The following is a 25690-nucleotide window of genomic DNA, read 5'->3' on the forward strand; positions in this document are numbered from 1 at the left end:
ATCGAGCTGAAGAAAGAAGGCCTGTTGGGCCTTTTTGGCATGTGGGACTCCAGAGGAAGCGGTCAGATACCGACCGGCCAGGCGAAATACAGCTTCGTCAGTTGCTGAGACAAAAACTATGGGAGGAATTTGGCAAGGTGCCCTCTCCAGGGTGGAGATGAACTCTTGCTTCAAGCGGAGAAATTCCAGTATTCTGAGGTCTTGTTCATGAGTTAGGGTAGGATGGAGTGTGAGATCAATTGGCGGATTGATGCAGCATTAGCTGCTCTGTATTGGTCCATTGTGGAGAAAAGATCTGAGCCAAAGGGCAAAGCTCTCTATTTACTGGTTGATCTATATTCCTACCCTCTCCTATGGCCACAAGCTGTAGGTCGTGGCCAATAGAACAAGATCCCGTATGCAAGCTGTTACAATATTTTTCTGGGTGTTCGGTCTCTCCCAGAGAAATAGGGTGAGAAGGTAGGTCATCAGGTACGGACTCAGAGTTGAGCTGCTGCTCCTCTACGTTGAGAGGAACTAGATGAGGTCGCTCAGGCGTCTGATTAGGATTCCTCCTGGAATGCCTCTCTGGTGAGGTGTTCTGGGCATGTCACACCGACAGGAGGCCCTGGGGACAACCCATGACACACTGGAGAGACAATGTCTTCCGGCTGGCCTGGGAATACCCAGCAATCCCTCTGGAAGAATTGAAAGAAGTTCCTGGGGAGAGGGAAGTCTGGGCTTCCCGACTGAAACTGCTACCTCCATGACCTGACCGCAGATAAATGTAGATATAGGATGGATGGATATTTTTTAAGTGATGATCCTACTGTACATACAACATTGCCATCATTGCTACTTGAAAATGTGCAGGAGCAACAGATGACATGATTGATTGCTGCTGTAGTCCAGTGGATGCTAAACTACTGTGCAAACTCTTGCATTGTCATGCTTTCCACTTTATCACATGGGCACTACTTGTTCAAATTATTCAACAGGTTTGTTGTATTGCATTGTTTTTTATGACTTACCTTACACAACGGCTTCATTTACTCTACATTGCTCTACAGATACTGCCACACAACCGATGGTAAGGAACTCAAACAAAGAAGCTTAATCTTCGGAGGATAGCGCCAATTCATGACCGCCCATCAGCTGCACATTTATTTAAATCAACAAATGCATAGCTGAGATGTACAAACAAGCACACAAAACTGTTTCTACAAAATGAGATGGGTGGAGAGCGGGCTGCCTCCTTGCAGGTAGATAATGTTTAACCTTTGACTGTCCACTTATGCTGGCCTGTTGTTGCTGTCCTTCACCTGTTAATGACTTCCCTGCCTGTATCACAATGACTGCCCTGTGTCCAGCAGAGAACAGAGATTCAAGAATATTGAAACATGTGTTCACCGAGGTCATGATCATATCTCTCCTTGCTCGCAAGTGCACACTGAAATTCCCCCATGTGGGCAGGATTAATATGCACAGGCAGGGGTAGCAGGTAATAAACCCAGTCAGAATGGGCCTTTCTGGAACACTCAGTCGTTTAGATCCAGCTCACCTCTCTAAAACAATAAGAAACACCAGAATAAGAATCATCGTGGTTTGCTGATGATGTGCACCTCAAAGATGCTGTATGTGTTTGATGCTGCGTTGCAGGATCACCCAGCTGGAGCTTGACGGCATTAGCCTCACAAAATATGCCTGTATGAACACATGAAGAGTGTGACAATCCTGGGGCTTTATTTTTGTGCATGCGGCATCGTGTCAAACTTTCACAGACACGTGCAAGCCGATGAAGGCTGCATTCAGACTGCAGGTCTTGGGCTCAATTCATATTTTGGGGGGAAATCCAGCCGTTTTGTATTATCGTCCAGATTAATTGTGACCTCAGTCGGTCTGGTGTGTGAACTGAATGTATCCTCGAAGTGACTGGCATGCGTGGAAGAGGCGTAACTTATTATGGAATGTTTCTGGAAGTACATATGGTGCCGTGTGTAGGGGCTCATCTTTTTATCTTCTGATGCGATCAGAGGAGTGATTCTGGATACGATCAGATAAGAAAAACTTGATTTGGCTCACAAGAGAAGGAGAAAATTGCAATTTACAGCAGCAACATTTTGAAGGGAATAAAGTAGAAAAACAAAATATTTGCATGCACAAAATACATTTTAAAAATGAACTGTACACAGCACAGAATGCAATATAACACAAAATATAAAATATAAGTGCAATACAACTCCATACATGCTGCATAAGATGGCTGTGCTATTTAAAATGGGTGAGTGGGGGTGATTCCAGGTTTTCAAGTGCGTCTATTCAATCGCCTGACAGCAGTCAGGAACGAGCGGTGGTACCTCTCCTTCTTGCAGCATGGGTGTAACAGTCTCTGGCTGAAGGAGCTGCCCGGTGCTGTCAGGGTGGCCTGGAGGGTGTGGGAGAGTCTGTTCATCAAAGCTGTTAGCTTAGCTAGAAATATTTTTGGTCACATAACGGCAAAGAATTCCGATTTGGTCGCATTTGCCCGCACTATGAACATGGGCTTAGTTGCAGTGTGGCGCAAACGCACAAGCAGCAGTCAATATTTTCTCATCCACCGGAATAAAATCATATTGGCAAGCTGCTCAGCTGAGATAATTCTACTTAAAAAGTGTACCTGGATCCAAATGATTTTATTTTGTGCAACCACTTGATGAAATAAAATTTAGTTCAACACATCACTTTTTTCAGTGTAGGGGAAGATACTACATACAAAATAGGGCTGGAACCATAGCCCAAGCTCTGTGTCAAGACGAGTCTAACTGCAACGAGTCTGTACTTCTCAACCTCCCACATCAGCTTGGGCTTCTTCCCTGCCAGAGAGGTGACATTCCACATCCCTAGAGCCAGCTTCTGTAGCCAGAGATCAGACCACCGAGGTTACCACCTTCATCCCGGGTCTTTAGCCGCCGCCTTTAGCCTGAACTTCCTACCCAGCTCACATTGCAACCGACCCCATTGGCCTTCTCACAAGTAGTGAGTTGATGGGAGGGGGAATGCACATTACTAGTTACCTCTTTGAGCTGTGCACCATGAATGCGGTCCCGGCCACTGGGCATTCGCCATCAGGTTATGCTCAATTAAAGAGAAGACTATCATATTACTGCTCCAATCAACGGTGTCCGGGACAAATGAAAATGCTCAAATAGCATAAAAATGAGCTGAGGGTGTTGTGGAAAAAAAAACTAGTTCTCTGAAGGTTTTGGCTTGGAAATGACTTACTGTAACACTGTGACATGTGAGAGAAGCTGCTGTGTTTGTCGCACATGACTTGAGGGAAGGTTTTGAACTATATTTTTATTAAATGGTGTTTGTGCACTATAGCTGGGAGGAAATGATGCTGATGCATGTGTCAGACATTGTGTGATTTTAGGACATATGTGGGAGGAAATATTGTAATTGCCCACTTTCATTGAGAGTTTAATCGTGTGTCATTCTGTATACAGGCTTGCAGAGGTGTCAAGTAATGCATTAAAAATACTTTGATTCCCTACATTAAGTAGATATTTTGTTTATACACTATATACTTTAGAGACATTATTTTATTTTGTTCATTACACTTTATCACTGTTCAAAAAATAAATTGCGCAAGGATAGATCGAGTGATTGATTGGGGTTGTATGAGAAGTATAAATCAGAATCAGAATCAGAATCAGAATCATCTTTATTGGCCAAGTATGTAGAACACACAAGGAATTTGTCTCCGGTATAACACGCTGCACTAAACATATGAAGCCTTCTGAACCCTTGACGCTTTTCATCCAACTGGTTCACAAAAAGGTTCAGCTCATGGGGCTTCATGTGCATGCAAACCTCCCTTGGTGGCCAAAGCCTTGGTTGTCATTTGAACTTTGTGTGCTTGTGTGGTTTTTTTTTGTGTGTTTTGGGGTTTTCGGGGGGGGGGGGTCAGGGCAGGTTGGGGGGGGGGGGGTTAGTGTCCACAATAAAATAACTGCAATCAAAACACCAAAGTTATGTCTTATGAACAGGGGTTCATTTATGTAATCTGTTTATGATTAATGCTATGGCTCCATATTCTCCCCGTGGGACAGCTGGGATAGGCTCCAGCACCCCCTCGACCCTTGTAAGGATGAAGAGGATCAGAAGATGGATGGATGGATAGCTATAGCATGCAATGATCAAATGTCATGCAATGTTCATATTCAAGATAGGTGGTTAAAAAACGATGGTGACATGGTGGTTGAAAACAAAATAAATCTTCTTTCATGTATTGCAGGGGTGGCCAACCAGTCAGAGATGAAGAGCCAATTTTTTTTTCTGTTTTACTGCAAAGAGCCACATCATACCCTTACTCGCGCACGTGCAAGCATACACACATACACACGTACACACACACACACGCACGCACGCACGCACGCACGCACTCACGCAGGTGCCCACCAGTGCACTCGTGCACATATGCACGCACACCACGATGAGCAACAGTCGGAACGGGCCGAAAATGAATGAAAGCTGAAGACAGACAAAAAATATATATTTTTTCCCACCCATTTCCTCCTCCCATCCCTGACGGTCGACCTGGGACCAGTTCCCTGCCTCCTGGTCGATTTTGATCGATGTATTGGGCACCTCTGCCTTAAAATCAGAGGAAATTCGCTGACTAGCTTAGCGCCGTTGTTTGCGCATGAGTAGTAAGGGTGTGGAAAATAATCGATATTAATCGATACATCGATGCGCACATGCGCGATACGAGTGCATCAGCTCATTCACTGGGTACGACGCGATTGACGGGTGAAATCGAGATTCATCGCGATGCATTGGTGGGTATCGGTAAAATCCGATTCAAGCGCCGTTTTATTCATGTTAAACGTCACCTATCTGCCCTTTCCTAGGCGCAATGAATGCACCATCATTGTTTTGCGTTTTGTGTTGAATACGGACGGTAGCCGTGCGTCACATACAGTCCAGAACACAACTAGCGAAGTTCGCGCAAGCAGCAGCGAGGAAACTACTGTATTTAATGCTTCCGCAACATTCAGATCTTATGTTTGGAAATACTACGGCTTCAAAAAGAAAGACGGAAAGCTTGATAAAACCTCCGTAATTAGCAAAGAATGTCGCACTACGAAGCCATACAACGGCAGCACCACAATTATGCAGACCACTTAAACCGATGGCACCACATCACCGACAAGTTTTCCGCCCCCTCCCCGTCCAGTTCCTCGTTGGACACCGGAGAAACTCTTGGCAAACCAGGTCAGGATCAGAAAAAAATCGCCTCTTATTTTGGGGGTCCCCTTGCAGCTCACTGTGACCGCGCATGGCAAAACTATATATGTATGATTCTTTTGGACATTTCATTTTGACACTCAGTGAGAGTGGTCTGTGTACGCTACAATACACGCAGCAGCTTTGAGGCTGTGACTGCCACATTGTTTCAATTGTATTTTTTTCTGTCCTATGGAGATGGATATTTCATATAAGACACTCAGTGAGTAGTCTGTTTGTGTTTACACTACAGCAACAGCTGTGAGTCTCAGGTGCCAAATTGTTTACATTTTCTTTGCACAAAACCCAATTGTGAAAGGGCTTAAATAAGTTGTTTTACATGTTCTACTGTTTATAAGGAATAAAGTGGTCTACTTTTTGCAATACCATACTGAATTCCATCTTTTATTAATTTTTTTTCTTTGCGTATTTGCATCATGTTTAATTGCACAATATCACAACAAATTGCACTGTATCTTATCGGATCGCATTGATTTGAACTAAATGTGTATCGCGTCGTATCACATCGCGAAGACGGTGAAACGTATCGCATCGTGTCGCCAGAAAATTCCATGTATCGTTTAAGTATCGCATCGCTGGTAGTGCATCGAGATGTGTATCGAATCATCCTCAGTGCTGACTGAGATTCAAATCCCTTATGAGCAGTGATGCAGTCATCTGATTGGTTGCCGTCTATGTCAATCTAATAACGGGATTGATAATAGGCTGACTAGCTTAGCGCTATTGTTTGCGCATGAGCGGTGATGCAGTCATCTGATTGGTTGCCCTCTATGTCAATCAAGTAATGGAATGGTGATAGGCTGACTCAGTACATTCTGTAAAGTCAGCGCCTTGTTTGAATGGCATCGCCACTGCCGAGGCGTTTTCGCCGCTTGTCGTGTGGGAGACTGAGAGCCGCATTGAACCGGCCAAAGAGCCGCATGGGGCTCGCGAGCCGCGGGTTGGCCACCCCTGCTCTAAATGTTCAGTCATATTGCCAGTAGTTAATTGAATGATTAACTACTTGATGACCTATTTGAAAAGGCATCCTTAAACTTACCTGGGAATGAAGTCTTTACTGAATGTATGTTCTCTGGATATGTGCCACTCACTCGAAAGATGCCTTCTCGCATTTTCAATAATCACACATCTTTCAACAAGACATAGAGGGATCTGTCATTGGGGGAAAAAAATAATAATCTGATTCAACAGATCGTCTCAGGGGCTCATCACCCATGGGAGGGGCCAAAGGGGTCAGGTGCAGATTGAGCTGGGCGGCAGCCAAATGCAGGGACTCTGGCGGTCCGATCCTCGGCTGCAGAAACTAGCTCTAGGGACATGGAATGTCACCTCTCTTGCAGGGAAGGAGCCCGAGCTGGTGTGCGAGGTAGAAAAGTTCAGACTGGATATAGTCGGACTTACCTCCACACACAGCCTGGATTTTGGTACCAGTTCTCTCGAGAGGGGTTGGATTCTCTTCAACTCAGGTGTTGCCCACGGTGAGAGGCGCAGAGCAGGTGTGGGCATACTCATTGCCCCCCGGCTCAGTGCCTGTACATTGGGGTTCACACCTGTAGACGAGAGGGTTGCCCCCCTCCGCCTTCGAGTGGCTGTTTGTGTGTACGCACCCAACAGCAGTTCAGCGTACCCACCCTTTTTGGAGTCCTTGGAGGGTGTGCTGGAGAATACTCCTGCTGGGGACTCCCTTGTTCTGATAGGGGACTTCAATGCTCACATGGGCAATGACAGTGAGACCTGAAGGGGCGTGATTGGGAGGAACGTCCTCCCCCCCAATCAGAACTCGAGTGGTGTTTCATGATTGGACTTCTGTGCTCATCGCGGATTGTCCATAACGAACACCTTGTTCAAACATAAGGGTGTCCATATGTGCACTTTGCACCAGGACACCCTTTTCCGTGGATCAATGATTGACCTTGTGGTTGTATCATCGGATTTGCGGCCGCATGTTTTGGACACTTGGGTGGAGAGAGGGGCGGAGCTGTCAACTGATCACCACCTGGTGGTGAGTAGGCTCCGATGGTGGGGAAGATGCCGGTCCGACCTGGCAGACCCAAACGTATTGTGAGGGTTTGTTGGAGCATCTGGCGGAATCCCCTGTCAGAAGCAGTTTCAACTCCCATCTCCGACAGAGCTTTTCCCATGTTCGGGGGGAGACGGGGGACATTGAGTCAGAGTTGACCATGTTCCGCGCCTCTGTTGTTGAGGCGGCCAATCTGAGTTGTGGCCGTAAGGTGGTTGGTGCCTGTCGTGGCGGCAACCGCCATACTCGCTGGTAGACACCAGAGTAAGGGAGACCATCAGTCCTATCGGGCCTTTATGGCCCGTGGGACCCCAGAGGCAGTTGACGGGTATCGACTGGCCAAGCGAAATGCAGCTTCGGGGGCCGACTTCCGGACGGCTTTGAGGAAATTCTGGTCCACCACCCGATGTCTCAGGAGGGGGAAACAGTGCACCACTAACACTGTGTACAGTCAAGTCAACAGTATTTATAGAGCACATTCAAACAGCCATCACTGCATACATCACTGTACATGGAGCAATTTAACATGCACAATAAACAGTAAGACAAATCGGTAATAAAGGCGGTAGAAAGCACCAAACAGTAAAACCAAGAAGAAATCTAAGTCATGCTGAGTCGAATGCCAAAGAATACAAGTGAGTACAGTGGGGAAGGGGTGCTGCTGACCTCGACTCGGGACGTTGTGAGCCGGTGAGCGGAGTACTTCAAAGACCTCCTTGACTCCACCAGCACGCCTTCCTTGGAGGAAGCAGAGTCTGGGGGCTCTGAAGTGGGCTCTCCTATATCTGTGGTCGAAGTCAACGATGTGGTTAAAAAGCTCCTCGGTGGCAAGGCCCCAGGGTTGGATGAGATCCACCCGGAGTTCTGGATGTTGTGGGGCTGTCCTGGTTGACATGCCTCTGCACCGTCGCATGGTCAGTGGGGAGAGTGCCTCTGGATTGGCAGACCGTGGTGGTGGTCCCTCTTTTTAAAAAGGGGTACCGGAGGGTGTATTCCAACTACAGAGGGATCACGCTCCTCAACCTCCCTGGTAAGGTCCATTCAGGGGTGCTGGAGAGGAGGGTCCGTCAGGAAGTCGAGCCTCAGATTGAGGAAGAGCAGTGTGGTTTTCGTCCCGGCCGTGGACAGTGGGCCAGCTGCCGAGGTTTAGAGATGGTCATTTAACTGACAGTAAGGGATGCTGTCAAGGAGAAGAAAGAGTCCTCCGGCCATCTTGGCCTGCAAAACTCCGCAGGCAACTGACCGGCTGACCAAGTGGCATGCAGCTTCAGGGAGGGGAGGAGTTTGGTGAAGCCATGGAAAACGACTTCTGGACAGCTTTGAGGAAATTCTCATCCACCATCCGGCATCTCAGGAGGGGGAAGCAGTACACCATTAACACTGGGTATCGTGGAGATGGGGTGCTGCTGACCTCGACTCGGGACGTTATGAGTCGGTGGGGAGAATTCTTCAACGACTTCAAAGAATTCCACCAACATGTCTTGCATTGAGAAAATTCAGACTCTGAGGTGGACTCTCCTGTCTCTGGGACTGAAACAACTGAGGTGATCAAAAAGCTCCTTGGTGGCAAAGTCCCAGGGGTGGATGATATATGCCCGCAATTCCGAAAGCCTCTGGATGTTGTGGGGCTGTCCTGGTAGACATGCCTCAACAACAACGTGTGGACATTGGAGACAGTGTCTGTGGATTGGCAGACCAGAGTCGTGGTCCCGCTTTTTACAAAGGGGGACAAGAAGGTTTGTTCCAACTACAGGAAGATCACACTACTCGTGCTAACAGTTTTAAAGAATGAGGTTAGTTTTCCTCCAGACGGCATCCTGGTTTCTTGGAATAAACGGAAAACGGAAGCTTATTCACCTCCGAATCCATCCAATGGAAATATGTTCCTAGTTGCCCTGCATTTTGTCCATAGGCAGCTCAAGCTTCCCTTGGTGAAAGCCGTAACAAGGAAGCATGTAGCGAGCTGCAGATCAATGCTGCACAAGACGATACTAACTGGAGCAAGTTAACCCTTGGTCTAATTAAGAGATTCAGGCAGATTAACCAAGCTGGACAGCTGAGACGAGCAATACCACAGGCACCGATTTGGTTATTTATAAAACCATGGACCAATTGGAACACTGATTACAGACAGGTGGGCGAGCTGTATGTTTTCATAATCTAAGTTTTATATGGACCGTGGACATTAGGCAGGCGATTGAGGAGGAAATCATTTTGATTGTTAGTGTCATAAGATCCATGCCATTGACTACTCCCCTCATTCTTATGTCAAGCTTGGGGCTGTTTTTCACTTGACTTTGCGTCTTTAGCCGATTTTTTTAATGTTGACTTTTCCCTGCAAATCAAATACACTGTAACGTCATCCGCATGAATTAAATGTTCTCTTCAGTCCTGCGTGCCTGCATGAACTTGGAGACTTTGCTTGTGTTATTGCCAGCCTGCTAGATAAAAATTGCATCCATCCATTTTCAACAACGCTTATTCTAAACTGGGTTGTGGAAGGGTGCTGGCTTCAGGTAAAAGGCAGATTTACACCATGAACCGGTCGCCAGTCACCATTCACACCCACATCTACACGTCAATGAATGGCAGACTATATTTCAAAAAGAGCTGAAGGGATTTGGTTAATATGAAAATAATGTCGATGCGGTGAGGTCCTTGGCTGGTGAAGCATTAGTATGAGTGACATTTTCAAACTTGAGAGCCCAACAGATTGGGATAATTGCTATTAAATTTGCAGCCAGACATAAAAACAAAAAAAAGGTCAAAGAAATGTTCTGAAGAAAAATAATAGCATTTTTCTTTGCACAAATTTGGTTCTGAAAAAAGTTATTGTTGGCGGTTAAACTTCTTTTTCATTTGAGAGTCAACTCATTAGTTTACTGTTATGTGTTATGCATAAAAAATCATTTTAATTCAGTCCTATGGTGAAATATTATGTTCAAACGATTTTACTATCATGCTTGAATATTTTAAACAAAACCATTGAAGAATGACAAAAAGAAATTTAATACAATCCAAATCTAGTATTTTTAAATTATTTATTTTATTAGTCTAAAATTAAATTTTGGTCTAATTTAAAATGTTTTATTGTCTCACCTGTACTTCTGTTACACTACTGTGAACTTTCTTATTTCGTTCATTGATCATTTTCTCAATATCTAAATAGAGACTGGGTGGGATCAGTTCCTTCTCAGTGACGGTATGGATGTGAGTGTGAATGGTCGTTTGTCTCCATATGTGCCCTGTGACTGACTGGTGACCCATTCAGGGTGTTGTCTGCCTTTTGCCCGACGTCAGCTGGGATCGGCTCCAGCAACCTCCCGTGACCCTCTTCAGAATAAGTAGTGATGGATGGATAATTTACTGTTTCATAATATATTCATAATTTTTGTAAAGGGGGAGACTGATGGAACTGTTACTAGTTCTGAGTGCTTTCATTGGAGGACTCTAGCCGAAGCACCAGGCACAAGGGCCCCCTCATTGCTAGACAATGACATTGCGGTTGTCCAAATTTGCCACGGAGGAGGAGACTTCGAAGGACCCAGTCTGCGAAGGGTCCTAGAGAACACATCCTACGAATTTGGACACAGCTTGAGTCAAAGAACAGACACACTAGCTAAGCACAGAAGAAGACTGTGAACCTTTGTGCTGTCTTCTGCCCGCTTTAGTGTTGGTACCACAACCACATTAAAATGAGGCTACTATTTGTGTCTGCTTTGATGTTTGGACTGTTGTGTTTTAAAAGTGGAAGCTCTTGAACAACGATGTACTCTATAACCGGAAGTTATAATAATAACCGCTCTCGAATTCTGCATCCCTACATCACATTTTAGTGTGCGTTTACTAGACTTGCAGAATATTGACTTTGGAGTCCTCTCCATGCCGTACACCAGGGGTGCCCAAACTTTTTGGACTGAAGATCGACTTTTCGTTCAACCAACCTCCCGGGATCACCCCTTACCGCGCACGCACACATATACACACACACACACACACACACGCGCGCGCTCGCAAACGCGCCATAATGAGTAGCCAAACACGGAAGCAAGCGATGCACTTTTGCAGCCTGTTTACTATCGTACCTCACACGTACTGTTTTAAAGTGCTTCCCTGGGCCCTCTAGATTCCTATTGTTTGCCCATGCTCTCGGTGAATTCTACACGAAGCAAACTGAATGAGAATAATGACGATCAAAGATAGAGCACAACAGCTCTGATCACAAGCGGCGATCGCAGACTGCTGAGCGTGAACAACTTCCGCTGACATAGGTCACGCGCCACCGTAGGTGAAAGAGTTACCTTCTTTATTTTATTTTATTTTTTTATTTCTTTGGGGGAAAATGAGACTGATAAGATGATTAGGGTGCAGTGTACATTAACACAAAACTATATTCCTAACATGTACAAAGACACACAAATGTTTTGTTTTTGTTTTTGTTTTCTCCTCTACACCTTTTAGATCTAATTGGGACGAGTCCGAGATCTACCAGTCGATCAGCATCGATGTAATGGGCACCCCTCTCCTACACAGTCACTGTCACCTACCATGACTGATGTATGCAGGACGTGATCTAAGATCGCCATGACATTGGATATCCGCTTCAGTGTGACGCGTTTGATGGGCACAATCGCCTATTAATGCCGTGGTATTGTGTCACTTGCTGCAGCACGTGCCACATCGGGCTCCAAGAACAGTGAGTGCTTGGAGTACACGGGGCACAGTTGAGCCTGGCACTCCCTTCCTGCTGATGACACCGGGTGACTCGCCCTGGCTTAAAAAGCACCAAGATGGATTTGGAATGTTGGAAAGACTATTGAAGGACAAAATGTTGGCCCCTTTCTTTGCTCATTCAAGCAGAGCAGATGACACAGTGCCGCCCCACCACCTACTCGCCCCCTCCCTGTGCAACAGGGAAACACGTGGACCCATGGGATCCCATTTGCTCAGTAGACCATCTGCCGAAAGTTGTGTCGGATAATCTCCACATCATGTTACATTTTCATCCGGCCACCATGCAAAACCACAATTAGCCTAAGTGTTGGGCATTGGCTAGTTTGAAGATTTGTTTGCCGTAACTGTCGACCAGTGTGCCTGCTAATCCGCCAAGCCGCGAATGCAACATAATTATGTAAGGATTTGCCATGTTTGTTATTGTTTGTTGGCTCAGCTCAATTTGTGCGACAAGCTTTGAGAATTTAGAAATGAGATTTTACGAAAGACTGTCCATTTGTTTGGTCTGTTCACCAGGAGGTACTTGCTGCAACTCAGCTTGCTTTATGGCTTTTTAGCAAGTGTCGGCAAAGAGAAAAGGTGCTCCAACTGATCCACTGATCAGCGGCGAGTCCCATTTGTTCCTCTACCTGACACAGTGACCATATCAAAGTGTATTTGTTGATTCTTACAATAAATTCTGGAATGAGTTACTCAAATTGATGCAATCTTGAAATCATGGTTTTATTAACGACAACATCTTGGGATACCTGCCAATGCTTTGCATCTTTCGCGATGACGGCATATCTAGATGATCGCAATCCCATTGGACTGGTACATGCATACCAGAGCTGTAAAACCAGATTAGACTCTTATATTCATTTTTTTCAACATTGAGCATAAGCTTCCATTTTAAATTTGAATGCATTGGGTTATAAATCAGTTCCTAAACTACAGAAGGTGCTTTATAACACGCCATGTCAAATCCTCATGGATGATGCATTTGGCATTAACTGCAGCAAATGATTTCTGTTCGCCCAAACAGTTCCTGCTTAATAGGGAAAAACAAGACTCATTATTCATCAAAGTATAAACGTCCGTACCTCAATGTATGATTTGTCATCACTTGACAAGTACAGCAAAAAAAAAAGGGATGAACATTGCTTACACTTGTTCCTTAAAACTGAAACTTCCTCCAGAAAGATTTGCATTAATCATGTGTTCTCATTCATTTTTCAGAAACTCCACTTACTGCATGAAGGTGTCCATGTCCCTCACCGTGGCAGAAAATGACACAGGCCTCTGCTACAACTCCAAGATGAGGTTCTTTGAGAAGGCAGAGCTGAGTAAAAGCAAGGAAATTACCTGCACAGGCATCAAAGATTATATCCAGACAGGAGCCGAGCCCCAGATTGTTTGGTATAAGGTAGAAATAAATATTTATTTTGGGGTGTCGAAAGCATTTCATTTAAACATTAAATACAAAGCCTCCCTGTCCATACTGTAACAAAAAGCATACAACCTCATCCCTCTTTGACCTACGTGATATACACCACAGAACTGAAACAAGATCCCAACCAAAATCCATAAATGAATACATGGGGGATTGGATAGATCTGTTCGGTCCCCTTCATTTCAACAGATACATTGTGTACGATGTATTTTTCACAGTTGAAAACAGCTCCCGGGCCTCTTAATGTGTCCACGAAATTATTTTGTGAAAAGATCCCTTTTTCAGTCATCAACTGTTCAAGCCAATGAAGGCCTTTACTACCAGATGACTTGGGACAGAGCAATTGGGGTTGGCAACATGTAAAGACACAAGTCTACAAACAGAGTAGGAACTGTGAAGGACATTCAATACCCCCAAAAAGAAAGTATAAATTGTATTTTAATTTGTGGTTTTGCCGATCAGTGTATGTGGCACATGCAGCAGATGCTTCACATATTTAATCTGCTTATACCACAGGAGTGCATGCCAAAGCAATGGAGACAGACAATCGAGAGGAGGAGGGACACGCTCTCCATCAAGGAAGTTCGAGAAGATGACATTGGGAATTACACCTGTGAATTACAGTTTGGAAACTTTGTAGTGCGGAGGACCACCGAACTGTCTGTCACAGGTAAGGAGAAATTCAAAGTCAAGAGGTTTTTTTTCCAGGTAGTTTGGTACCTCTTAAAAGACTTTCTGTATCGGAACATTTTAAAAGTGTTTCAACAAAATAATATTTACACAATCTGTTGTAGAAGTTTAAATTTCTCTCTACTGCCCCACCCCCACCCCTTCAAAAGCAAACTCAAGCAAAAACCCTGCATTCGCTCATAGACGCGATTGGCCCAAAGACGGTCAACTATGCTATTCAACTTCTCTTTTACTGTTAATCTAGACTAGGAATGACTACATGTACAGTAGGTGACTTGAGCAACGGCACCCAAAATATGCAAAAAAGGAAAATACAGTTTTGATCTTAATTGATTGTGGAACATTCGATCCAATTGAGTGGTTTAGTCTCAGAAATCTCATTTTGGTGAAACACCCATTTTCTGTCACAATCCAAAAGAAATCGCCCCGACATGGGCCAAACAACAGCGTAAGAAGGTTTCAGATGGATCAAAGGCTCCCGTCAGTTCTTTGGCACAAGTTGATGTAAGCGCTGCTATCTGATGACTTTTCCGTCCTTGTAAAGTGACAAAGGCAGACTGCAGTAGGGGCAAAGTAAAGTCTTAAATCACCCATGACACCATCCTTAATCTCGATATTGTGTCTGCTATTCAGACAATGAGATACGGATGTACAACGGGTTGATTGACGCTGTGTAATTTTTGTTTTGCTCATTGTACTTTTGGACAGTCAAGGGATAAATGCTGGGCTATAACCTGCCCATCCGATGCTCAGCGTCTCTGGGATGGGTGGGGTTGGGGGGGTCTATAGGGCCTTATGCATGATGATTGGATGATCTGTCTGAGTTGCAATTCCTCTTTTAGTGACAGCGAGTCAAGTATAAAACTCCACCAAAGCATTTTCAAGTTTTTCTTTCCGTTACTCTGAACTGCTATGGGGATTTTGATGAGGATTACCATATTTTGATTTCCAGAAAAGAGAGCACTTCATCTGGCCTTGAGATATTGAAAAGATACTCAAAGACGATAACTCTAATATATTAGATTCTTTCGAGTTAGTAATGCCCCGAGATACTTTTCTCCTTTTGGATGGCAATGACCATTTCAGATTGCATCTGATTGGTCAAAGTGAGATTAAAAATATCCATTCTCACATGAATTTGCATTCTGCACTCCATGTGCCATTATCCCCAAAAAAGTGTTCACAAGTCGGGTGATCATTCACCTTGCTGATGTTTGCCTGGGACATTTTCGAAGGATTCTTAAAAACCAACAAAAGCAAACGTCCTTGGAATCGTCCGTTCTTTACAAGACACCAAGCACAAACCGCTTCTGAGAGAGAACATGGACTAAAGAGGGCAAAAAACGATGAGGACGCAGTTAAAAGTTAAATGACCATCATTTTTATTCTTTATTCTTTGTGTTTTACATGATGCAGAACTCTCATTTATTTTGGGATAATCTATTTGCAAAATGTATTTGTTTCATATTTTGATGTATTATTATGGTTTAGGAAACAGTTATGTCTGAAATGTGGGTGGTTTGGAACGAATTAGAGATTTTACATGGAAAATGCATCTCTACTTACAAAGTTTTTAATTAAGAATTTTTTTTCCACAACCACTTAATTTCGTAAGTAACGGTACCACTGTAAATAATGAAACAGTAGTCTCACAAGGAGTTAATTGAACAAAGAAAAAAAATCACATCAGTCTTTCAATTTTTTCCTCATAATTAATCTAAAAATCTCCATCCTGTGTTCCCATCATGACAGTAGAACTTCAGTCCAAACTCGAAAACGTCTTTTTGGGGGGGTTGGGGGGGGGGACTTGGACTTGACGCAGACTCAGACATTGGACTCACAAACTATCTTTCTCAACTCGACCGAGTCCAATCAGGTTTTTTATCCTGAACATGAATAGCCTCCTTCAAAAGAAACTTGAAATAGCATTTTTCAGATCATCAGACTAGCCATCTTATTAGTTAACCTGACTGCATGTCCATTTATTAGGACTAGGACTTGACTGGGACTCGGACCTTTGTGACTGAATTGGGACTCGATAAAGAGGGACTTGATGAAAGCCCTCGTTCCCTGGTCTAACAATTAAGCAACTCAGGCAACTAGGCTCATGAACTCTCATACATCCTACAGCTTTTGTGTGTTTTTCTGTATCCATATGAGCTTTGAGCTCTCCGACTTTTATTATACATAAAAATATATGTGCAATCGAGCTTTGCATAATGTTACCTTTTTTATGTGTGTCGTCACCATCCTCAGCGCTGAATCATAATCACACTCCTCTCAGCCCAGTGACTTCAACCACAGTGGTGAAACACTGACGAATAAACGGGATGTCATATTGCTTCCTTATTGGACCGGGTCTGCAATCCGCCCCATTTCAACAGCAAATAGCTTTTCTAGGTCTCACGCTTGTAACTGAGCGCAGCTGCTCCACACACTTGTCCAAGATTCATGAATTGATCAAACTCCCCTGGATGGCCGGACAGGGTGTAAAAAAAGTGGACATGTCCCGGGCAAGAGGATGGTTGCCTTTTGCATTGATGTTGGCAACTCTCTTCTGTCACTCTGCGGGTTCGCTCCCCATCGAGCAACGGCAGCTGCAGAGCTTTTCCCCCGTCACGATCACTCACACTCACAGCCGGTCACACAGCAGCCTTGTGCGGCAGCTCCACCTGCTAGCAAACTACACATCCTAGCAGATAATATGAATATTGTCACCAGACAGGGGCAAAGTTTCGGGGTAGAATTTACTTAGAAGTAAATAAACACATTTGTGAGCACAGTCGCCATGTCGCCATTGGTTCTGTCATGGATGCTGTGTCAATAGATTTTTTTTTTTTTTTTAGGACAGTGGCTGCTCGATAATACGAAACATGACACAAAACTCTTTGGCCTTTGGTTTGTGTGAAAAAAAAAAACAATTTTCCTTCTGCATTGCCATTTCACAATCAACCACAAATAACCACTTTGACCCGAGGATGAAATTCAGAGACGAGAGTATTAAATTGAGAAACTTTGTTCGTAGAACTTCTAATATTGCTAGACGTGACCTTTCAATCATCCACAGAATAAGTACTTCTCATAACTTAAAGCATTGTTATCATCAACCTCCCGTTGATATTTCCCGTCACCAACAAATTCTTTCATTTTAAATTCTTCATTCTCACTCACCTCCATCAACAGCTTGCAGTCAATCTCAAAGCGACCCAGTGAGACAAAAGGTCAGATTCTATTTAATTACAATGAAGGGAAGAATAATAATGAGACTCCTCATCGACTGTTGGAAAGTGAGGCTTCTTTTTAAGGTGAAATTCTAAAGTTTTCTTTATTCTCGATGTAAAGTGCACAGTGTGATAGTTTTGATTAATCAGGATCCAGTGGAAGGATTGTCAACTCTTGTGTGCAAAATAGACTGTCACTGGAGTTAATGAGCTGTTATTCTGCCAGCCTTTTATATGGTGAGCCAGCAAACTGTCAGGCATGCTTTGCGGTATGAGCATAGAACTAACACAAAATCCATCCGTTTTCCAATCTGCTTTATCCTCACATGGGTCGCGTGGTGTGCTGGAGGCTATCCCAGTTGACTTTGGGCAATAGGCGGGGGATACTCTGAACCGGTTGCCAGCCAATCGTAGGGCACACATCGAAGATCAATTATCCGGACTCACACTCACACCTAGGGACAATTTAGAGTTTGTCTTTGACAACAAAGTGCTGTACATGGAGCAATTTAACATGCACAATAAACAGTTACACAAATCGGTAAGAAAGGCAGTAGAAAGCACTAAACAGTAAAACCAAGAACAATTCTAAGTCATGCGAAGTCGAATGCCAAAGAATACAAGTGAGTTTTGAGGAGGGTTTTGAAGATGGGCAGCGAGGAGGCTTGCCGAATGTTCAGTGGGAGGTCATTCCAGAGAGAGGGACCAGCAAAAGAAAAGGCTCGGTCCCCTCTGAGCCTCAGTTTAGTTCTTGGTACTTCTAATAATGTCTGGTCCACAGACCCGAGGCGCCGGGCAGGTCTGTAGGGGCGGATGAGCTCAGAGAGGTAAGGTGGCGCGAGATTATTCAGAGATTTGAAAACAAAGAGGAGGATCTTGAAAATAACTCTAAAATGAATGGGGAGCCAGTGAAGGGATGCCAGAGTAGGAGTTATGTGCTCCCTCTTACGAGTACCAGTCAAGAGGCGAGCAGCGGCATTCAGCACCAGCTGAAGGCGCTTAATGGAGGACTGGCTGACTCCAAAGTAAAGGGCATTGCAGTAATCCAGCCGGGATGTGACAAAGGCATGAATTACTGTCTCAAAGTGTTCATGTGAGAGGAGAGGTTTTATTTTGGCCAGCTGTCTAAGGTGAAAGAAGCTGGATTTAACAACGGCACCAATTTGCCGATCGAGTTTGAAATCACTGTCCAGTTTAAGGCCCAAGTTTGAGACTGTTGACTTAAGATAAGGTGACAAGGGGCCCAAGTCTACAGGATGGAATGTACAAGGGCCACTGGGACCAAACAATATCACCTCTGTCTTCTTTTCATTGAATTTCAAGAAATGTTGTGCCATCCAGGTTTTGATTTCTTCCAGACAGGATAGGAGTGGCCTTAATGAGAAGGCATCTTTCTTGCTCAGTGGGACATAGATCTGGCAGTCATCTGCATAGCAGTGGAAGAGAATACAATGTTTCCCTAAGATGGAACCCAATGGGAGCAGATACAGCGAGAACAGCAGAGGTCCCAGAATTGAGCCCTGTGGAACACCACATGACAGGGGAGCAGTGCGTGACTCAGAGCAGCCAAGGCTGACACAAAAGGTTCTGTCAGCTAAATAGGACCTAACCCACTGAAGAGCACTGCCGCCAATGCCCACCAAGTGCTGCAAACGAGTCGGCAGAATACTGTGATCCACTGTATCAAATGCTGCAGTTAAGTCCAATAAAATTAGACACACGTGGTCTCCAGAGTCATTTGCCAGGAGGATGTCATTAGAAACGCGTAACAGGGCTGACTCCGTGCTATACATCGTCTTGAAACCTGACTGGAAGACCTCCAAGATGTTATGTTCATCCAAGAAAAGTTTCAACTGCATGTGCACCACTTTTTCCAGAATTTTGGAAATGAAAGGCAGTTTGGAAATGGGCCTGATCAAGACCAGGTTTCTTGATGAAGGGTTGGACCACCGCATGTTTAAACTGTTGGGGAACTACACCAGAAGAAAGGCTGCTGTTGATGATATCCAAGACCGTTGCGCCAACACTCGGGAGAACCTCCTGAAAGAAGTGCGGGGGAAGAGAGTCGCAAGGGGAGCCAGATGGCTTCGTCTGGCGAACTACATCCTCCAAAAGCGCCAAGGACACAGTTTCAAAAGAATTTAGCACAGCTGAACATGGAACATGGACAGAGGGGTCAGATGCGGTAGTTGATACCGGAGTCCTAGCTGTAGAGACCTTATCAATGAAAAACTGAAGGAATTTGTTGCACATCTCTGGTGAAGAATCCGAGCAAGTAGGCAGAGGGGGTTTGAGTACAGAATCTATCGTTTTAAACAGTGCGCGTGGGTTGTGATGGTTAGCTTAAATAATGTCCGACAGATATTCTCTTTTGGCCTCTTTTACTGTGAGCTGATAGTTACGCCAGCAGTCTTTCCAAATTTGATAAGAGACATGCAATTTGTCTTTTTTCCACTTGCGTTCGGCTTTGCGACACCCCTGCCTAGCTGTGCGGGTAATGTCGTTAAACCATGGCTCGGGTTTAGGTTTTGGGAGCACAGTTTTTGAAGGAGCCAACAAAATCCAGGATGGCACGGCATGACGAGTTGAACCAAGAGGTGAGTTCCTCTGTGTTAGACGAGGGTATGCAAAGGTTATTAAAGGCATCAGAGAAACGACTAGCAGTGCGAAGGTTAAAAATTTGCCGTTTACAACTAGGAGCGGCAGATTTCACAGCAGCATGCGATAAGACTACGTCAAATAATACTGCCATGTGATCAGAAATCCCATTTTCAAGGACTTCCAGATTTGACACCGGTAGACCATAAGCAAGGACAAGGTCTAAAATATGTCCTTATTCATGTGTCGCGCTGGTCACATACTGCACGAAATTAAAAGAGTCAATAAGTCATAAGAAGTCTTTTGCTAGCGGTTTTTCCGGACAGCACACATGGATATTAGAATCCCTCATTAGGAGGATATGATCATATCTCAGCCTGATTTCCGCAAGAAAGGTTGAAAAGTCGCTTAAAAAGTCTTGTTGTATTTAGGAGGACGGTGAATTACAGCACAAAGTACCGGGAAAACAAAAAAAATTGTTGCACGGATTGTACAATTTAGTGGCTGGCATTAGACGAAGAGGTGGTGGTGTGGAGGGCTGAGAGGGTGGGAGTGTAAGTCAAATGCTGCGGTTAGGAATTGCCAAGCAAGGTCCAAGGTCAAAAAGAACAAAGTAACATCTTAACAACAGAAAGGATGACAACCAAGATTTCTGGTCAAAGCAATTACGGAGCAGCTGGGTGGTTGGAAAAAAAGGCAGTTTCCACAGAAACGAGATGCTTGAATGACAGCCTTAATTAGGCAGCAAGCTCCCATTGAGACGGTGCTCCTCCTAGGAGGTGAAAATATGGACGGCTACATCTACACACGCACATGCACGCACACACACACGGGCGCACACACAGGCAACATTCTGGTAAACCTGTGCGAGAAAGAAATGACAGTGGCCAGCGAAATAACTTCAAACTGACACAATACAGAAACACTGATATGAAGAATATATATATATATATATATATATATATATATATATATATATATATATATATATATATATATATAAAAAATCCTCATCTCACCCTTCGGGTGGTGTCCGTCCCTCATTCAGCTCGGGTCCTCTACCAGAGGCCAGGAAGCTTGAGGGTTCTGCGCAGTATCCTTGCTGTTCCCAGCACTGCACATTTCTGGACTGAGATGTCCGATGTTGTTCCAGGGATCTGTTGCAACCACTCATCTAGTTTGGGGGTCACTGCCCCGAGTGCTCCGACCACCACAGGCACGACTGTCACCTTTACCTTCCAGGCTCTCTCCAGCTCCTCTCTGAGCCCTTGGTATTTCTTGAGTTTCTCATGTTCCTTCTTCCTGATGTTTCCATCACTTGGGACTGCTACATCCACTACAACGGCTTTCCTCTGCCCTTTATCTATGATCACGATATCTGGTTGGTTCGCCATTACCATCTTGTCAGTCTGGATCTGGAAGTCCCACAGGATCTTCGCTCTGTCATTCTCCACCACCTTCGGAGGTGTTTCCCATTTTGACCTTGGGGTTTCCAGTCCATACTCCGCACAGATGTTTCGGTAGACTATGCCAGCCACCTGGTTATGGCGTTCCATGTAGGCTTTCCCTGCCAGCATCTTACACCCTGCAGTTATGTGTTGGATCGTCTCAGGTGCCTCTTTGCACAACCTACACCTTGGGTCTTGTCTGGTGTGGTATATCTGGGCCTCAATGGCTCTGGTGCTCAAGGCCTGCTCCTGAGCAGCCAGGATGAGTGCCTCTGTGCTGTCCTTCAGGCCAGCCCTCTCTAGCCACTGATAGGACTTCTTGAGATCAGCCACTTCAGTTATGGTCCGGTGGTACATCCCGTGTAGGGGCTTGTCCTCCCATAATGGTCCCTCTTCCAGCGCCTCATCTTCTGTTCCCCATTGTCTGAGACATTCTCTGAGTATGTCATCCGTTGGAGCCTTCTCCTTGATGTATTTATGGAGCTTGGATGTTTCATCCTGGACAGTGGCTCTCACACTCACTAGTCCCCGGCCTCCATCCTTTCGGCTTGCGTACAGTCTCAGGGTGCTGGATTTGGGATGAAACCCTCCATGCATGGTTAGGAGCTTTCGGGTCTTAACATCCGTGGTCTGAATCTCTTCCTTTGGCCACCTTATTATTCCTGCAGGGTATCTGATCACTGGCAGGGCATAGCTGTTTATTGCCCGGGTCTTATTCTTGCCATTGAGCTGGCTTCTTAGGACTTGCCTCACTCGCTGGAGGTATTTGGCCGTAGCCGCTTTCCTTGTTGCCAGTTCGAGGTTGCCATTGCTTGTGGTATACCAAGGTACTTGTAGCTGTCCTCAATGTCTGCTATTGTTCCTTCAGGGAGTGAGACCCCTTCAGTGCGGACTACCTTTCCTCTCTTAGTCACCATCCGACTGCATTTCTCAAGCCCGAATGACATCCCGATGTCGCTGCTGTAGATCCTGGTTGTGTGGATCAGGGAATCTATGTCCCTTTCGCTCTTAGCATACAGCTTTATGTCATCCATGTAGAGGAGGTGACTGATTGTAGCTCCATTTCTGAGGCGGTATCCATAGCCTGTCTTGCAGAGAATGTGGGCTGAATGGTTACTTCGAAACCCACAGTCACGGTTGACCACGAAACAACTAGTAGCTCAGTGTTCCAACATCCACAAACGGAAACTGCTGTCACAACTTGAGATTGATGAGGTACAACGCAGGTTCCATGGCGAAGGGCCCCAGGCTGCCAGATCAGAGGAGATTACAAGAGATTGGGAGGCAAGCCCCAATGAATGCAGATGATGAGATTGGGTGGCCAGCCCCAATGAATGAAATGCTGAGCGAGGCAGCAACTGACCTGAAAGCTAAGATCATGGCGAGAATGAAAGCTGGGCAACCTAGAAACCGATTACAACGGCTATGTGAAGTACCATCTGAAAGTCTCATAGAAAGTGTGAATGCAGCACTGAGGGCGATCCCTACCGTAACGATCACAGAAACCAATGAGCTGATATACGCTTCAGCATCAGTGATCCTGGAGACTCTGGGCTATAAGAGCAACCATGGAAGCCATGTGATACGTTACCCACCATGGAAAAGACGGTTGGAGGCTAAGATCAAGGCGGCGCGGAAAGATGTGAGTCAATTAACGGAGGCCCAGAGAGGTGTGATGAAAAGGCCGATACCCGAGAGGTACATCCAGATGACCATACCTGAAGCACTCGAAACTGCCAAACAAAGGCTCCAAGCCTTGTCCAGTCGCCTAAAGCGGTACACGAAAGAGAATGAGGCCAGACGAATAAACAGGCTGTTCGCAACACAACCTGCGAAAGTGTACGCTCAGTGGCAGGCTCCTAACAACAGAGCCGACCCACCAAGACTGGAAACTGGAAAGGCATATGGGAGAAGGAGGTTGCACATAACAGCAGTGCACATTGTCTGGTGACCCTGAGAGAGGAGCACAGCAACCTCCCTGAACAGAACCCAGTTACCATAACAGTGGCAGACATACAGGAAAGAGTCTCAGATATGAAGAACTGGACAGCACCAGGCCCGGACATGCTCCACACCTACTGGCTAAAGAAACTCACAGCACTCCATGAGCGCCTAGCAGTACAAATGAACCAGCTGCTGAGGGATGGGACTCACCCAGAATGGCTAACCGAGGGGCGAACGATCCTGATCATGAAGGATCCCTCGAAGGGTGCAGTTCCATCCAACTATCGGCCAGTAACCTGTCTCTCCACAACATGGAAGCTCATGTCAGGCATCATTGCGGCTAAGATAAGTGGACACATGGATCAATAAATGAGCGAAGCACAGAAGGGCATTGGTAGAGATACTAGAGGAGCCAAACATCAACTCCTGGTTGACAGAACAGTCGCACACGACTGCAGGTCCCGACGTACCAACCTGTGCACAGCTTGGATTGATTACAAGAAAGCCTATGACTCGATGCCACATACATGGATCACTGAATGCTTGGAGTTGTATAAGGTGAGCAGGACCCTAAGAGCCTTCGTTGCGAACTCGATGAGGATGTGGAAAACCACACTTGTAGCCAATGGCAAGCCACTTACCCAAGTGTCCATCAAATGTGGCATATATCAAGGTGATGCACTATCCCCACTGCTGTTCTGCATAGGACTGAACCCCCTAAGCCAAGTAATCACCAAGACAGGCTATGGATACCGCCTCAGAAATGGAGCTACAATCAGTCACCTCCTCTACATGGATGACATAAAGCTGTATGCTAAGAGCGAAAGGGACATAGATTCCCTGATCCACACAACCAGGATCTACAGCAGCGACATCGGGATGTCATTCGGGCTTGAGAAATGTAGTCGGATGGTGACTCAGAGAGGAAAGGTAGTCCGCACTGAAGGGGTCTCACTCCCAGAAGGAACAATAGCAGACATTGAGGACAGCTACAAGTACCTTGGTATACCACAAGCCAATTGCAACCTCGAACTGGCAACAAGGAAAGCGGCTACGGCCAAATACCTCCAGCGAGTGAGGCAAGTCCTAAGAAGCCAGCTCAATGGCAAGAATAAGACCCGGGCAATAAACAGCTATGCCCTGCCAGTGATCAGATACCGTGCAGGAATAATAAGGTGGCCAAAGGAAGAGATTCAGACCACGGATGTAAAGACCCGAAAGCTCCTAACCATGCATGGAGGGTTCCATCCCAAATCCAGCACCCTGAGACTGTACGCAAGCCGAAAGGAAGGAGGCCGGGGACTAGTGAGTGTGAGAGCCACTGTCCAGGATGAAACATCCAAGCTCCATGAATACATCAAGGAGAAGGCTCCAACGGATGCCGTACTCAGAGAATGCCTCAGACAATGGGGAACAGAAGATGAGGCACTGGAAGAGGGACCATCATGGGAGGACAAGCCCCTACACGGGATGTACCACCGGACCATAACTGAAGTGGCCGATCTCAAGAAGTCCTATCAGTGGCTAGAGAGGGCTGGCCTGAAGGACAGCACAGAGGCACTCATCCTGGCTGCTCAGGAACAGGCCTTGAGCACCAGAGCCATCGAGGCCCAGATATACCACACTAGACAAGACCCAAGGTGTAGGTTGTGCAAAGAGGCACCTGAGACTATCCAACACATAACTGCAGGGTGTAAGATGCTGGCAGGGAAAGCCTACATGGAACGCCATAACCAGGTGGCTGGCATAGTCTACCGAAACATCTGTGCGGAGTATGGACTGGAAACCCCAAGGTCAAAATGGGAAACACCTCCGAAGGTGGTGGAGAATGACAGAGCGAAGATCCTGTGGGACTTCCAGATCCAGACTGACAAGATGGTAATGGCTAACCAACCAGATATCGTGATTATAGATAAAGGGCAGAGGAAAGCCGTTGTAGTGGATGTAGCGGTCCCAAGTGATGGAAACATCAGGAAGAAGGAACATGAGAAACTCGAGAAATACCAAGGGCTCAGAGAGGAGCTGGAGAGAGCCTGGAAGGTAAAGGTGACAGTCGTGCCTGTGGTGGTCGGAGCACTCGGGGCAGTGACCCCCAAACTAGATGAGTGGTTGCAACAGATCCCTGGAACAACATCGGACATCTCAGTCCAGAAATGTGCAGTGCTGGGAACAGCAAGGATACTGCGCAGAACCCTCAAGCTTCCTGGCCTCTGGTAGAGGACCCGAGCTGAATGAGGGACGGACACCACCCGAGGGGTGAGATGAGGATTTTTTTTATATATATAGGCATCGGTTTGGCATACGGGAGACGGTGGTTATTGCTGGGAACAGCAAG

At 45.7% G+C, this 25690-nt stretch overlaps 3 protein-coding genes and 1 long non-coding RNA gene across 7 annotated transcripts in view; 3 read left to right on the plus strand and 1 right to left on the minus strand.

Annotated features, from left to right (window-relative positions):
• Positions 1-6856, minus strand: part of LOC127596452 (uncharacterized) — a 93729-nt gene extending 86873 nt beyond the window's left edge. Inside the window, exon 1 of the long non-coding RNA XR_007961483.1 lies at positions 6598-6856. This is a non-coding gene — a long non-coding RNA (uncharacterized LOC127596452). The remainder of the gene's footprint in view (positions 1-6597) is intronic.
• LOC127596358 (interleukin-1 receptor accessory protein-like 1) overlaps positions 1-25690 on the plus strand; it is a 268134-nt gene that overhangs the window by 137520 nt on the left and 104924 nt on the right. For all 4 annotated transcript variants that reach the window (XR_007961441.1, XR_007961442.1, XR_007961443.1 and 1 more), the window contains 2 exons: positions 13241-13427; positions 13971-14124. Coding sequence is in view for 1 of the 4 variants with exons in the window: in XM_052058749.1 (XP_051914709.1) it covers positions 13241-13427; positions 13971-14124 (341 nt within the window). In the remaining 3 variants the exon portion in view is untranslated. The remainder of the gene's footprint in view (positions 1-13240; positions 13428-13970; positions 14125-25690) is intronic.
• LOC127596382 (probable G-protein coupled receptor 34) overlaps positions 1-25690 on the plus strand; it is a 281249-nt gene that overhangs the window by 98037 nt on the left and 157522 nt on the right. The window lies entirely within an intron of this gene.
• Positions 1-25690, plus strand: part of LOC127596401 (uncharacterized) — a 158576-nt gene that overhangs the window by 33313 nt on the left and 99573 nt on the right. The gene's annotated exons all lie outside the window — the stretch shown is intronic.

The sequence above is a fragment of the Hippocampus zosterae genome, chromosome 2 (assembly GCF_025434085.1).
Source record: "Hippocampus zosterae strain Florida chromosome 2, ASM2543408v3, whole genome shotgun sequence".
NCBI classification, from domain to species: Eukaryota; Metazoa; Chordata; class Actinopteri; order Syngnathiformes; family Syngnathidae; genus Hippocampus; species Hippocampus zosterae.